The following is a 12,017-nucleotide window of genomic DNA, read 5'->3' as shown; positions in this document are numbered from 1 at the left end:
TGGGTGGGTGGATGGATGAATGGATGGATGGATGGATGGATGGATGGATGGATCGATGGATGGGTGGATGGGTAGGTGAGTGGATGTATAGATGGGTGGGTGGATGGATGGATGGATGGATGGATGGATGGATGGATGGGTAGGTGAGCGGATGTATAGATGGGTGGGTGGGTGGATGGATGGATGAATGGATGGATGGATGGGTGGGTGGATGGATACATGCATGACCGAAAGCCACCACATGTGCTGCGTCAAGACTGCTATAACAAGACAGTTTCTGAGAAGAGAAAACACTTGGATCCTGGACTCACAAAGACAAAGGGGGCCTAGCTGAAAGTGTTAAAAATAGAGGCTGTTAAAAACGTTTTGTAACGAACTGATGGAAATTCCCCGTATCAAAGGGACTACTGTAGACCAAGCCACAAACGTGGTGTGTCCAGGAGCTGAGGACTGTTTCTTGAGCCCACAGTGTAATCTCTGGGGGTTTCCCTGGGGGAGCCTAAGTGACCTCTGCTGCCGGGGAGAGCTGCGCATGTGCTGGCAGTCCTTTGGGGTGGGGGGTGGTCCTGCGGAAAGCGGCCGTTCAACATTTTAAAAAGACACTGGGCTTTGCACATAAACTATGAGCCTCATCTAGAGGGTAGTCATTGAGACAAAATGCCCTTGGCTGACTTGTGTCGACAAGCAGCACTCCACAAGGTAGGACATTTGGGCGGGAAATGCAAAGGTCCAGATGAATAACTTGGGGAGGGTCCTAGGCTCAGAGACCCGGCAACAGTGTGTGCTGGCTAAGTGTCCTTCCAAGACCGGGTGGAGCCCCACAGCAGCCCTGCGGCGCGTGCCAATCTCTGCAGCCAGAGCGCGACTCGCCTGCTGCAGCCGTCTGCACGCTACCAGCCCCTTTCAACCCGCTGCAGAATTTCTGAACACCCAACCACTGTTTCCCGCTGCCTGGGGTCAGCAGGGCCAGAACGAGGCACTGAGGCACCGTGCCCGGAGCACCAAGCTATAGGGAGGCATGCTGGTGGGTTTGAGCCCCTGTGGGTGAACACTGCCTCCGACTTTCCCCCTGCGTGCCGTCCTGGACTTGGGCCCCACTCAGTTCCTGCCTTGGGTCACAGACCCTGGGGCCTGACCTTTCAGAAAAATTGGGGGTTGGGACTTCCTTCAGTTGTAGCTGTCACAAGCCCCCCGGTCCCCAGAGCCAGGCTGGGTTGGCTCCCGGAACGTTCACGGTGGTTCTTCATCCGGGGAGCTTTAAACACCCAGTGCCTGGGGCCTGCTCCAGACCTTGTGACGTCATTGGCCTGGGGTGGAATTTTGCTAGATTTTGCTAGCAGGGCCCAAGAAGTCCTAACATGATCCCGGCATGTGTACCAACATTTGGACCCGCCGGGAGGACACCGAGGAGCTCAGCTGGTGCGGCGGGGACTCTTTAGCGCAGTAGAAGGAGGCCATAATGTGGAACTGGAAGATTCTGCCATTAGCTCTGTGATGGGATTCTTTTTTCTTTTGTTGCCACTGGGAAGGAGCGACCTTGCTTCCTCTGCCTGCTCAACAATGTTATGAAGATCAATGAGCCGTGACTTCTAACAACCTGCCATGCAAATGCTCCCCACTGGTGGTGTGGCTTCAGAGGAAGGCACAATAGGGCCAAGAGGCTTGTTTCCACGTCTGGGGGTGTTAGCGCCCACAAGCGACACACACACACACACACACACACACACACGCAAGCCACAGAGCGTGACTGCTCCGGCTGTGTGTGGGCACCTGCAGTGGCCACACCTGCGTCAGGGCCCTGAGCCCAGCGCAGCCGGATGGATCCCCTGCGGAGGGAGCTGCCGGGAGATGCCGGTCCTCTCCCCCTCTCCCGCCCCTCCTCCAGCAGAACCCGAGGTCCCCAGGGATTGGGGTCCATCTCTTAGATGTTCGTGTCTGAATGAAGGAGCCCAGTCTCTCGTTTGCGGAGTGAGATCAGGAGGTTGGCCTGAGGGTCTAGAGGGGGGAATCCAGCTGTTCTGGATTTTTTTTTTTTTCCGGAAAAAAATTGCAAGCGTTGTGGAATTTGATGCAAAAACTTTAAAAACTGGTTTGTGTATTTATGTAATCGTGTCCATCGGTTGCCCATGGTTTCCTGTCTGAACCTTCCCCTCCTACACGGCTGCCTCACCTCTGCCTCCCTGGGCTGCCTGCTGCCGGGCTCGCGTCTGCACATGATGCCGTGAACTGCACCCGCTGACATCTCAGGGCTCAGGGACACCCTGTGGTCTGGCAGGGACCAACCCTGGAGCGTGGCTGCGCGTCCACCGGCTGTGGCCCCGGACAGGCCCTCCCTTGGGTGGGGCACCATGGGTGGCCCCAGGCACACTTATGAAGGCCCGCAGCAGGGGTCCAGGAGGGATGTGGGACCCCCTCCCCTGACCTTACTGGTCTCACCTCCATATGGGACACCATCAGCCTCTCTGGGGAGCCCCAGGAGTTCAGTCAAGAGGCTGCTAGAAGAGCGTGCCCTCTCCTTTGTCCCCACAGAGGGGCTGAGTCACTTGGCTGAGTGCACAGCATAGTGGTCAGGACTGGCTGGTCTGGGCCCTGGCTCCCAGCTGCGGCTGCCCAACTGGCCCCGTGCCTCCGTGGGACCTGGGGAGCCCCCCCCCCCCCACCAATTCTCCCTGTTCTGGAAGGAGCGCCAGGGTCGGCTCTGGGAAATCCTACAAGTTCGAGAGGGTCCTTTCCGAATTGGCATCTCGGGCTATGAAAGTGTCACTTCCTCTTTCTGGCCCAAAGAGCAGACAGGAAGTTCAGGGAGGTAATTTTAACTAAAAGTCTATTGCCTTTTCCTCCAACCAGGTTGGGTTTTATGCAGTTTTCCCTGTGGCCGTTGCCAACGTTTGTCAAGGGCGCTTCTGGCCCACACGGAACGCGCTCGCTGGTTAAAGCACGTGTCCTGGGCAGCTCGGAGCCACTCTCCCGAAGCCCAGAACTCGAGCCCAGAAGCGAATGCTCCCCGCGCTCGCTCTCCGGTGCCCAGGCCCCGCTGCCCCCCAGAAGGGCTTACAGGCCAGGACACCAGCTGGCAGCCGTCGCCAGGAAGTCCTCAGCTGGAACGCCTTGTTCACGAGCAGCTCAAATTCTGATCTTGCGTCACAATTGTTCATAACAACCCAGCGCAATCCCTTCCTCAGGGCATGGTGGGTCCCCCTCTGACCGTGGGTCCCCCCCGACTGTGGGTCCCCTTCTGACCCTGGGTCCCCCCTCTACTGGGGGTCCCCCGTCTGCAGCCAGTAGCCTTTCCCAGACTCGGGCCCTCGTAATGAGCAATCTTTCATCGTGCCCTTTATTGGCATATGTTACTCCCAGCCTTTGCTTGATGCTTATTCTATTCCAGTGGGAAAAGGAATCCCGAGCGTGTTCGTCATGAAGTCTGTTTTATCAACAACCCGCCCCGGTGGGCTTTCCTGTCCTCGGAAGGACACAGTGCCGGCTCCTCCGCGCAGGTTCCCGCCAGCCTCACCCTCTGTCTCGTTTCCACCTGGCCCCGGAGGGGACAGGTCACTTTTAGGTGGTGACCGGAGTTCTCCTCCTTCCCCACCAGGTCTGCTGAGACTCACAGGAACCGATTTTCTTTTTCAGATTTGGAGGTTTTGTTGGAGGACGAACAGAAACCCAGTCAGTGGTTAAAACACACGTGGAGGGCTCCGGGATCTCGATTACAGGCACAGGAGTGAGTGGAAACTTGCCCGGAAGCCTGAGATGCTGAACCCCTTTGTGCAAACAGCCCCAGCCATGGCCTGTCCGGGGTTGAGGGCAGCGTGCAGAGTCCGTGGCGAGCCCGGGTGCTGGGCTGCCAGGCAGCAGCCGGGCCACGTGGGAGAGCCCACGCCTTCCCCGGGTGGTGGGCTCCACGGCCCTCCTGCCCGACACGCCCCTGACACCGTGCGGCAGAGTCCGGGGGCCCCTACACAGACTGCATTCGACCCTAAATGCGCCCTGCGTGGTCAGCACGGCCCTGAGACATCTGACGGGGCTGTGGCTCTGCCGTGATCGCTGCGCCTCACCTACAGCTAAGTGAGAAAAGCCACTACATCCCAGGTTTGCGATCCATTCCCCACCCTTGCTTTTCTAGGAAGTGACTTTTTTAAAAAGTAACTTTTCCGCCCCCTAAAGACTACAGTGTGGCTCTAGCCTCTTGCTCTTGGAGTCTGGAGTGACATCTAATCAGGGACTTCTGCACCCCGGCCAGAGTCGGGCCACCGGCCTCCTTTTGGCCAGGTAGAGGCTGGCCTCCGTGGATCTCGTCGCTCTTTGCCAGCGGGGGCCTCGCAGGGCAGGGGGTGGGGCCACCGAGGACAGAGCCTGATGTTTGCGGTTAAATGGGCTCTGCTGGCTCTCAGTCCTCCAGAGCCTGGGGATTCCTGATCCTGAAACCCCTCCCTGGTGGCCTTTGCCACGTGTTGTATCTGCCCTATCACACCTCTGGGATCGGCCACTTCTCTTTCTAAGGACTCCCCCACCAGCCTTGCCCCACCCCTGCCGCCAGACCCCCATAGCTTCCTCCGGCCTCAGCCCAGGCCGCACCCAGCCCTGTTTCCCAGCACCCCTTGCAGCAGAGCCGTGTCCAGAGTGCACGTCCTTGGGTGGGGAGGCCCCTGCAGGGAGGGGGATGGGCTCTAAGGAAGGCAGGGGCCTGGGGGGCGCTGGGATGCCCCGCTCCCCAGTCAGCCTCCCTTGCCGGCTGCATTGTGGACTACGGCCCGACCCCAGTCCCCACCGTTAGAGACTGGCTAAGAGTGGGGCCACGGAAGGGTGACACGGTGCCAGGGCCAGTGCCTGTGTAGCGGGTGAGCCGGCAGGGCGGGACCCTGGCCGGCGCAGGGTCAGGGTCAGGGCCGGGACTCACCGCTGGGTCTGCTCCGTGGTAGGTGCTCCCTGGAGAGGAGTGAACACGGGTGTCCGTGCCACATGGAGCCGGGACCCAGGCCGGTGAGCGCTGTGCTGCCCCCGCACCCCGCAAGTGCATCTGGACCTCAGCCGGACTGCGGACCCCCATCCGGGCCCCTCTCCCCTCTCCTCACTTGCTCCCTGGCCCCTGTCTGCTGTCTCCCTCTTCTGCTCCTCCTCTTGGCCGCTGGATTGGGCTGAATGGTGTCCCCCCCCCGCCCCAGTTTTAGTCGAGTGGAGGTCAGCCTGGGTCGGGGTGTGGTGCTCTGGGGGAGACAGACGCAGGGAGCAGCAGAGACGGGGCACAGCTCACCCAGGAATGGCTGTGAGCCACCGGCAGCTGGAGGGGGCGTTGAGGGTCCTCCCTCTGAGCACCCACAGGACCGGCCCGCCAGCACCTTCCTCTTGGGCTGCGGCCTCCAGATGGGTAAGAATAAGTCCTAAGCCGCCAGGCCCCTGGCACAGCCTCTGCCTGGCCCTCGCCATCTGGGCCCCGAAGCTCCTGGGTTTGTATTTTGCCAAATCCTGGCGTTTGCTCGTTACCTTCTGGTCACTCTCTGGGCTCAAGGACAGCGTGAGGGAGCGACTCAGCCCGGATCCAAGGGCCCGAGTCTTCGCCGTCCCCTTGTGCCCACCACGGGTCCGTTCTTGGCCACACTTTGGACCACACCTGTGGCATCTACACTCTCTGAGAAACTACGCTGTGCGGGCACCTCGAGTGCAGATCCACGGGGCCCTTTGGGCGACCCCCCTCACAGCCTAGGAGCCGCCACTCTGATGGGACAGGTGTCCTCTGCCTTCCTGGTGGCACGTGCCCCGACAGACCTGGGGTCGTGGGGGGCGGGCAGGGAGATGAATCACACTCTCCCAGGGGACAGGTGCAGCCCTGAGCTCAGGCCAAGACCCTGAGAGGGGATGGGGGGGGGGGGGGGACAGTGGGAGGGAGGATGAGGGGGGAAGTCAGAGGGAGGACGAGGGGGGAGGGAGCACAGTGGGGGAGGACAGTAGGGGAGAACAATGGGGGGAGGACAGTGGGGGAGGGAGCACAGCGGGGTGGATGGGGGGAGGGAAGGTAGTGGGGAAGGGAGGGCAGGGGGCAGGAACACAGTAGGCAGGAGGACGGGGAGGGAGCACACAGGAGGGAAGGAGGGCCCTGGACCGGTCTCGGCTTGCACACCCCAGGGCCCAGATCAGGGTGCAGGGCCTTTGCTGCAGTGTCCAGCCCGGCCCGGTCGTACAGGGAGCTGGCTGGCAGGATGTGACAGGACACCCGCACGTCAGAGCTTCTGTTCGTGCATGTTATGGGGGCCCAGGGTCCTCCCCAGCACCTCCCAGCAGGGACCGTGGCAGGAGAAGCCCCCCCCAGCTCAGCTTCTGGACACGGAAGGCAGGCTGACAGCACGGGAGGCCCCTGGATTGTCAGCCTACAGCACCTCCGGGCCCTGGGGCTCGGAATCCAGCCCCCCGTGTCGGGAGCTGGACTGCCCCTGCCCCCCCTCACAGTTGCCCCCAGCTGCCTGCCTCGCCCCGGTTCCGGCAGGACCCCCCTGGATTCACCGAGAGGGGGGACCCTCACTGGGGGAGTGGGAGTGAGCAGACCCGATGCCGGGGAAGGAGGGGGCTGGGGCGGGCTGTGCCAGGGCCAGAGAACGCTCAGGAATGCAGCGGCGGCCCGCGGGCTGGGGTGTGGGTCCTGACGGGCCAGGGGCCGTCAGGGTGGACTCCTTCTCTGAGGACAGAATTATCTCAGATTAAATCAGGAGAGCCGCCTTCTGTTTGGGAAAGCTGGACGTGGAGGGGGGTGAAAACCAGATGTGCGGCTGGGGGTTCCTCAGCACTGCCCGGAGTCAGCCTGCTGGCTTCTGCCCCTGACCAGCTCCTGGGGCCTTCTCTCGAGGAGTCCGGGCCTGAACGGCCATTCCAAAGCCACGGCTGCCCTCCCCCGGGTCGAACAGAATGGCCGTAGTGGCCACGGTCAGTCGTAGGAAGCATCCGAGCGGCAGGGGCCCGTTCGCAGAGCCTAGTTCCAGCCTCCTTGCCTCACAGGAGGGGAAACGGAGGTGCAGGGAGAAGTGACGTGCTCAGGTCACACAGAGAGCTGACCCTGCTCTGTCCCCTGCCCTAGTGATGGGCCACGCTGTTTGCTGGCCTTGGCTCCGCCTCCCCATGGGTTTCACCGCACCTGCTATGCACAGGTGGGCAGCGTCGCGGGATTCCCGAAGGCTCGCGTGTCCGGCGGGGCCTCTGCCCACAGCACCGCCAGGCACCCACCGGCCAGGCTCCGAGAGCAACGGGACGGGCAGCTTCCGGGCCCCGCACGGAGGGTCAGACAGGCAGGGGGCTGAGCTGAGTGGGAAGGAGGCCCCCAACCCTGAGTGAGGGCGTTCCCCAGCCTGGACCTGTTAACCGGGAACCCCTCACCTATGCCACAGCCAGCCGTGGGCAGGGTCCCCAGCGCGGATGGGGACAGGAAGCGCCCCCCCCCCCCCCGCCTCCCACAGGAAGGCAACGACAGAGGGCACAGGTTCTGACTCTCGGGCCACTGGCCTCTAACGTGGCTACTTCTCTGTGCTGGGCCGTCCCGTGTGCCCCTACACATTAAAGGTCAGTGGCAACCCCAGGTGTGACAACCAAAACTGCCACCAGACCGTGTCCAGCGTCCCCTGGGAGACAGACCTTTCCTGGGTGAAAACCAATGGGACAGGGGCAGGATCCCTAGGCTGGCAGTAAGGTTTTTTTTGTTTTAATGTTTATTTTTGAGAGAGAGAGATTGCAAATGGGGGAGGGGCAGAGAGAGAGGGAGACACAGAATCCGAAGCAGGCTCCAGGCTCTGAGCCCGACACCGGGCGCGGGGCTCGAACCCATGGACCGCGAGATCATGGCCCGAGCCGAAGTCAGATGCCTACCCGGCTGAGCCCTGCGGGCACCCCTGAGGCCAACAGTAAAGACGAGCCGAGCTGAGTGTGCAGGTGACTGTCACGCTGACCAAAGCCACTGGACACAGACACCACTTTCCCTCTTGTTATTCTTATAAATCAGGTTTCCAGAAACAGACGTAAAAACGCTGGCCTTCGGCCTGTCCACAGTGCAGCGTAAGGAGTGGACAGTGACGTCCAGGCCGAAGGGCAAGGGGTCACTGTGCACCCTCCCAGGCCCGAGGGAGTGGGGGGGGCCCTGCTGGCATCCCTTGGGAGCCCCGGGTCCAGGCACACCCACAAACAGGCAGTGGTGGGAGAGCGGCTGGGGGTCTGGGCAGCTGCCCCCCCCCCAGGGAGAAGCCCGCTCGGACAGGGGAGCGCTGGAAACAGACCCCGTTCCGTCCCGTCTGGGTGGGCGCCCAGTGACCAGGGTCTGCTGTGGACGGGCGGGCTGCAGGAGGTGCGGGACCCTCAGCCTAGACTCGGGGGGCCCCGGGGAGGGCGGCTGTGCCGGCACCCCTGCCCGAGGCCATAGGCGGGCTCCACAGCCCCTGCCTGCACCCAAATGGTCCTTCTGCTTTTTGCTCCGGATGCCAGTCGGCGACCTTCTCGTCCCCCTTTGGGAACACGCCTCTCCTGATGCTTCCGGGTAAAGTCTGGGTGCAGTCCGCGGCACGCCGTGACAGCCAGGCAAGGAGTTTTGGGTACAAACACAGAGAACACTTCTTGCAACGGATTGGGCTCAGCATTCCACTGAGCCTGGTCCCTGTTTTTGCCATCACGCCCGCCACCAGTGCCGAATGACCGCAGGCGGGACACCGCCTTTCCCGGGGGCATGCACACCAGGATTAGTGGGCAGCCGGCTGTGCAGAACCTTCCAGAAACGTCAGCTGCTAGATTCAGTGGGGGCAACAACATGGAAGCCACGCGGCGAGGGTCGAGGCCATGGGCCGCACACCCCTGGGTGGACTTGGGCCACCGCGCCTCTCCTGTCCCCTGCTGGGCCTCGTGGGCTCCACGGCAGCCGTGCAGGTCCCGGGGGAAGCCGGGGGGGACAGGTGCGGAGGGTGGCATGGAATTAGTGCCACATTTTGAACGGCTGCCACTCTGCGGGGAAAGCGCCCCCTCCGTGCACGTCACGGCACCAAGTTGAAGGACCTCGATGGCCACGCGGTGAAGCCCGTGTCCACTGGAAACACGGGTCCCCAGTCCTGCCTGAGCAAGTGTCTGTGTTCTGCTCTTTCCCCTGCTTCTGTCACGACGGCCCCAGCAGCACATCGTCTTCTTGAAAAAACTCCACTGTGCCTTTTTAGGAGGGACATCCAGCTTTCGACTAAAACAAACGAGGTCAGGTTTTCTCCCCGGTGAAGATCCCAGAGGAAAAGGAGCTCCCAGGGACCTTCCGGTGTTGACCGGTTCCTGCATTCTGGACACGCTCACACATGCACAGACACACGTACTCACACACACACACAAGCACACGCAGCTCAGAGTGCAGGAGGGGAGGGGGCCCCGCACGTGCGCCTCTCACAACAGCCCTGAGTGACCTCCAGCCAGCAGGAGAGGTCCTGGAGGAGACCCAGCTCGCCTCACTCCTTCCTAAAGAAGCCGCCCTTCCTCTGGTCTCAGAAAGCCCCCATCCCCCCAAACCCCCACGCGTTTTTGGGATTGAGAAGGGTTCCGTGGGCTCCGGGGGGCTGGGGCGGGGGGAGGAGCCATCACGAGGCACCTTCCTCCTGCATTTGGCAGCAAAGGCGGGGAGCCCGCTCACTTGGGGGCATGTGCGTTTGGAGCTGCTGGCCCTTGTGAGAGGTCCTCGTTCCAGGATCCGGGCGGCACCTGGAACATTCTCCCTGGGATCAGGCACGGTCCTACGTGTCCCTTCCAGGCCAGAGAGCCTCCGTGTCCGTGAAGCCCCCTTGTTAATGGCACCGATGGGGGCAGATGGTCCCCTCTTGGCCACCAGGTCCGCCAGAGTCAATTCCCAAGCTGCCATCCGCCGTCCCTCCTGGTGGGATCTCACAGAAACCCTGTCCACGCTCCGGGTGGTGAGTTCTCATCAGACACGGTCTTGGAAAGAAACAGAAGGGAGAGCGTCACGGAGCACTGTGACTGCTTCCCTCCTCTTGGGGGCGGGCGGCTGCTTTCTCAGGACATAGGATGGTGGAAACGAAGGACCGGAAACTCGGAAAACCCACAAACAGTGTCCTTTGCCTGACAGGCGGGCCCTGGTGTTTTGGCAAGTTGTGTTCTGCAGTTGTCTGACTGGCTTGCATGGCCTCAGGAGCACCGGTGTGACCAGGCTCAGCCGGGCCCAGCCTCCCCAGGACAAGCGTGGCTCACAAGGGTGCAGACGGGGCTCAGAGAGGGGTGGCCGTCTGCCGAAAGTGTCCAGTGCGGGCCAGCCCGCCTACGAGCCCCACTGCCCTTTGCAGCCCGAGGCACCTGCCACTTGGGAAACGTCCACCTGTGTGTGGACGCTTTTCCCAAACTGGGTGGGAATCACTCGATCTTTGCTCCTGGGACAGTGGGCTGCCTGCTTCTACCAGGAGACCCTGAGTAACTGTTCTGTGACAAAGGGCTTAGCGTCCGGACTCCCTTGAGACCCCCGTGGGGGTGGGGTGGGAAGGGTAGGGAGGAGGGGGCCCAGGGAGAAGGGATGAAGTTTGGCAGATGTGCCTGGGGGTCATCATCAGCTTTCGTGGATGTCTGGAGAATTCTGTAACCCAATGTCAGTCAGCAAGCGTATACAAGGATAGGATTGCATGCCAAAGGGGAAAGTGTGACACGCCTTCTCTAGGGGCTCATCGTGTTTCTGAAAATGTCCACATCCAGCTCCCCGTCATCGAGGATAGCTCGTGCCAGAGGCCAACGCTGACAAAGCCACCGCCCAGCCATCCGCTCACGTGAACCTGCACCTGCTGTCCACGGGCCCCCTTCCCTCTTGGCAAACTCACCGAAGAGAACGTCTGCTCTGGCCTTGCAGCCCAGCTCCTGTTGGAACAAACCGGAAACACTCAGGGCAGGTAGCAGGGGTAGAGAGGCGTTGCTCTAGAGTCCCCAGTGGCCCTGGGTGCCACGCACAGCAGGGACAGACTCACAGGGGGAGGGTCCCTCGGGCCACCTGGTTTTCCGGGAAGATGCTTTGTAAGACGTCTGTGCTCCGGACTCAAGGCGCCTCTCCAGGGCCTGGCCAGATCGGCAGTGGGCCATGGGCCGTGGGAAGTGTTTCTGGGATGAAGGCATTGGCAACAAACCAGAAACTCCAGCAGCACATGCAGACTTGCATCAGGGAACCAGCGCTCCCCGTGCCCCGACCCTCCCGGAAGACCCGGAAGATCCCCAACTCTGTCAGTATCTTGGGGGATGCCCACCAGGCCGAGCTGGGGAGACATCTCTTCCCTGTGCCCCCCACTCAGGGCCTTCCCTACTGACCCTGGTTGACATGGTTGTGACCGTGTTCATGTTCTGGGCTTTCCCCCCTCTTCTGTGAGTTCTGCTGCTTTGTTTTGTAGGGTCAACACCCAGCCTTTCTCAATCTTTCTAAACCCCTTTGAGTTTGGCCAGAGTTCAACAGCCTCGTCAGGACCAAAGGCGGCTTGGCCTCCATAGAAAAGGGCTCCGTCCTGACGTCTAAATTCAGAAGCTGGCACTCCCACCCCACACTGGGAGAAAGCCTCACACGGCGCCCTCGGCTCGGCTGTGTCAGAAATATGGAGCCCACGACATCAGGGGCCACGCCCAGGACCCACGTCCCAGAGTTGGGGGAGCCGCTAGAACTCGTGAGCGTGAACGCTATTAAAGCCGCACTTCGCAGGAAAGCGACGTCTTGAAGAACTTTTAACGGGTACCTGCGTGGATCCTGTGGGGGGCACCTGCTTCGGCACACCCAGCCTGTAGCCACGGCCACGGCCACGACCACGCCCAGCACGATGAGGGCGCTGAGGACCGCCCCTTGTTTCTTCGGGGCATCGGCTTGGCTCTCGGTGATGCCATATTCCGTTCCCATGACCGTTTCTACAGGAGAGGAAAATAACACAAGACTGAAAGGGTGGGGAGGAAAGGGGAGGGACCCCTTCCATCCTGAGCAGGAGAAAACCGAGGGAGGCACCGAGGCCTCAGAACTTCCCTGGCTTTGCTTTGTGATGCTTAAAATCTGC

At 61.5% G+C, this 12,017-nt stretch overlaps 1 protein-coding gene across 4 annotated transcripts in view; it reads right to left on the bottom strand.

Annotated features, from left to right (window-relative positions):
• Nucleotides 1-7,948: 7,948 nt before the first annotated feature.
• ICOSLG (inducible T cell costimulator ligand) overlaps nt 7,949-12,017 on the bottom strand; it is an 11,117-nt gene continuing 7,048 nt past the window's right edge. For all 4 annotated transcript variants that reach the window (XM_040483785.1, XM_040483784.1, XM_040483788.1 and 1 more), the window contains exons 5-7: nt 11,709-11,874; nt 10,815-10,851; nt 7,949-9,927 (exon numbers count right to left, since the gene is read on the bottom strand). In XM_040483785.1, the coding sequence (XP_040339719.1) occupies nt 9,877-9,927; nt 10,815-10,851; nt 11,709-11,874 (254 nt within the window). In that variant the 3' untranslated portion in view covers nt 7,949-9,876. The remainder of the gene's footprint in view (nt 9,928-10,814; nt 10,852-11,708; nt 11,875-12,017) is intronic.

The sequence above is a fragment of the Herpailurus yagouaroundi genome, unplaced genomic scaffold (assembly GCF_014898765.1).
Source record: "Herpailurus yagouaroundi ecotype Mexico unplaced genomic scaffold, PumYag 162, whole genome shotgun sequence".
Taxonomy (NCBI): domain Eukaryota; kingdom Metazoa; phylum Chordata; class Mammalia; order Carnivora; family Felidae; genus Herpailurus; species Herpailurus yagouaroundi.
This window is presented reverse-complemented; position numbering and strand designations above follow the sequence as displayed.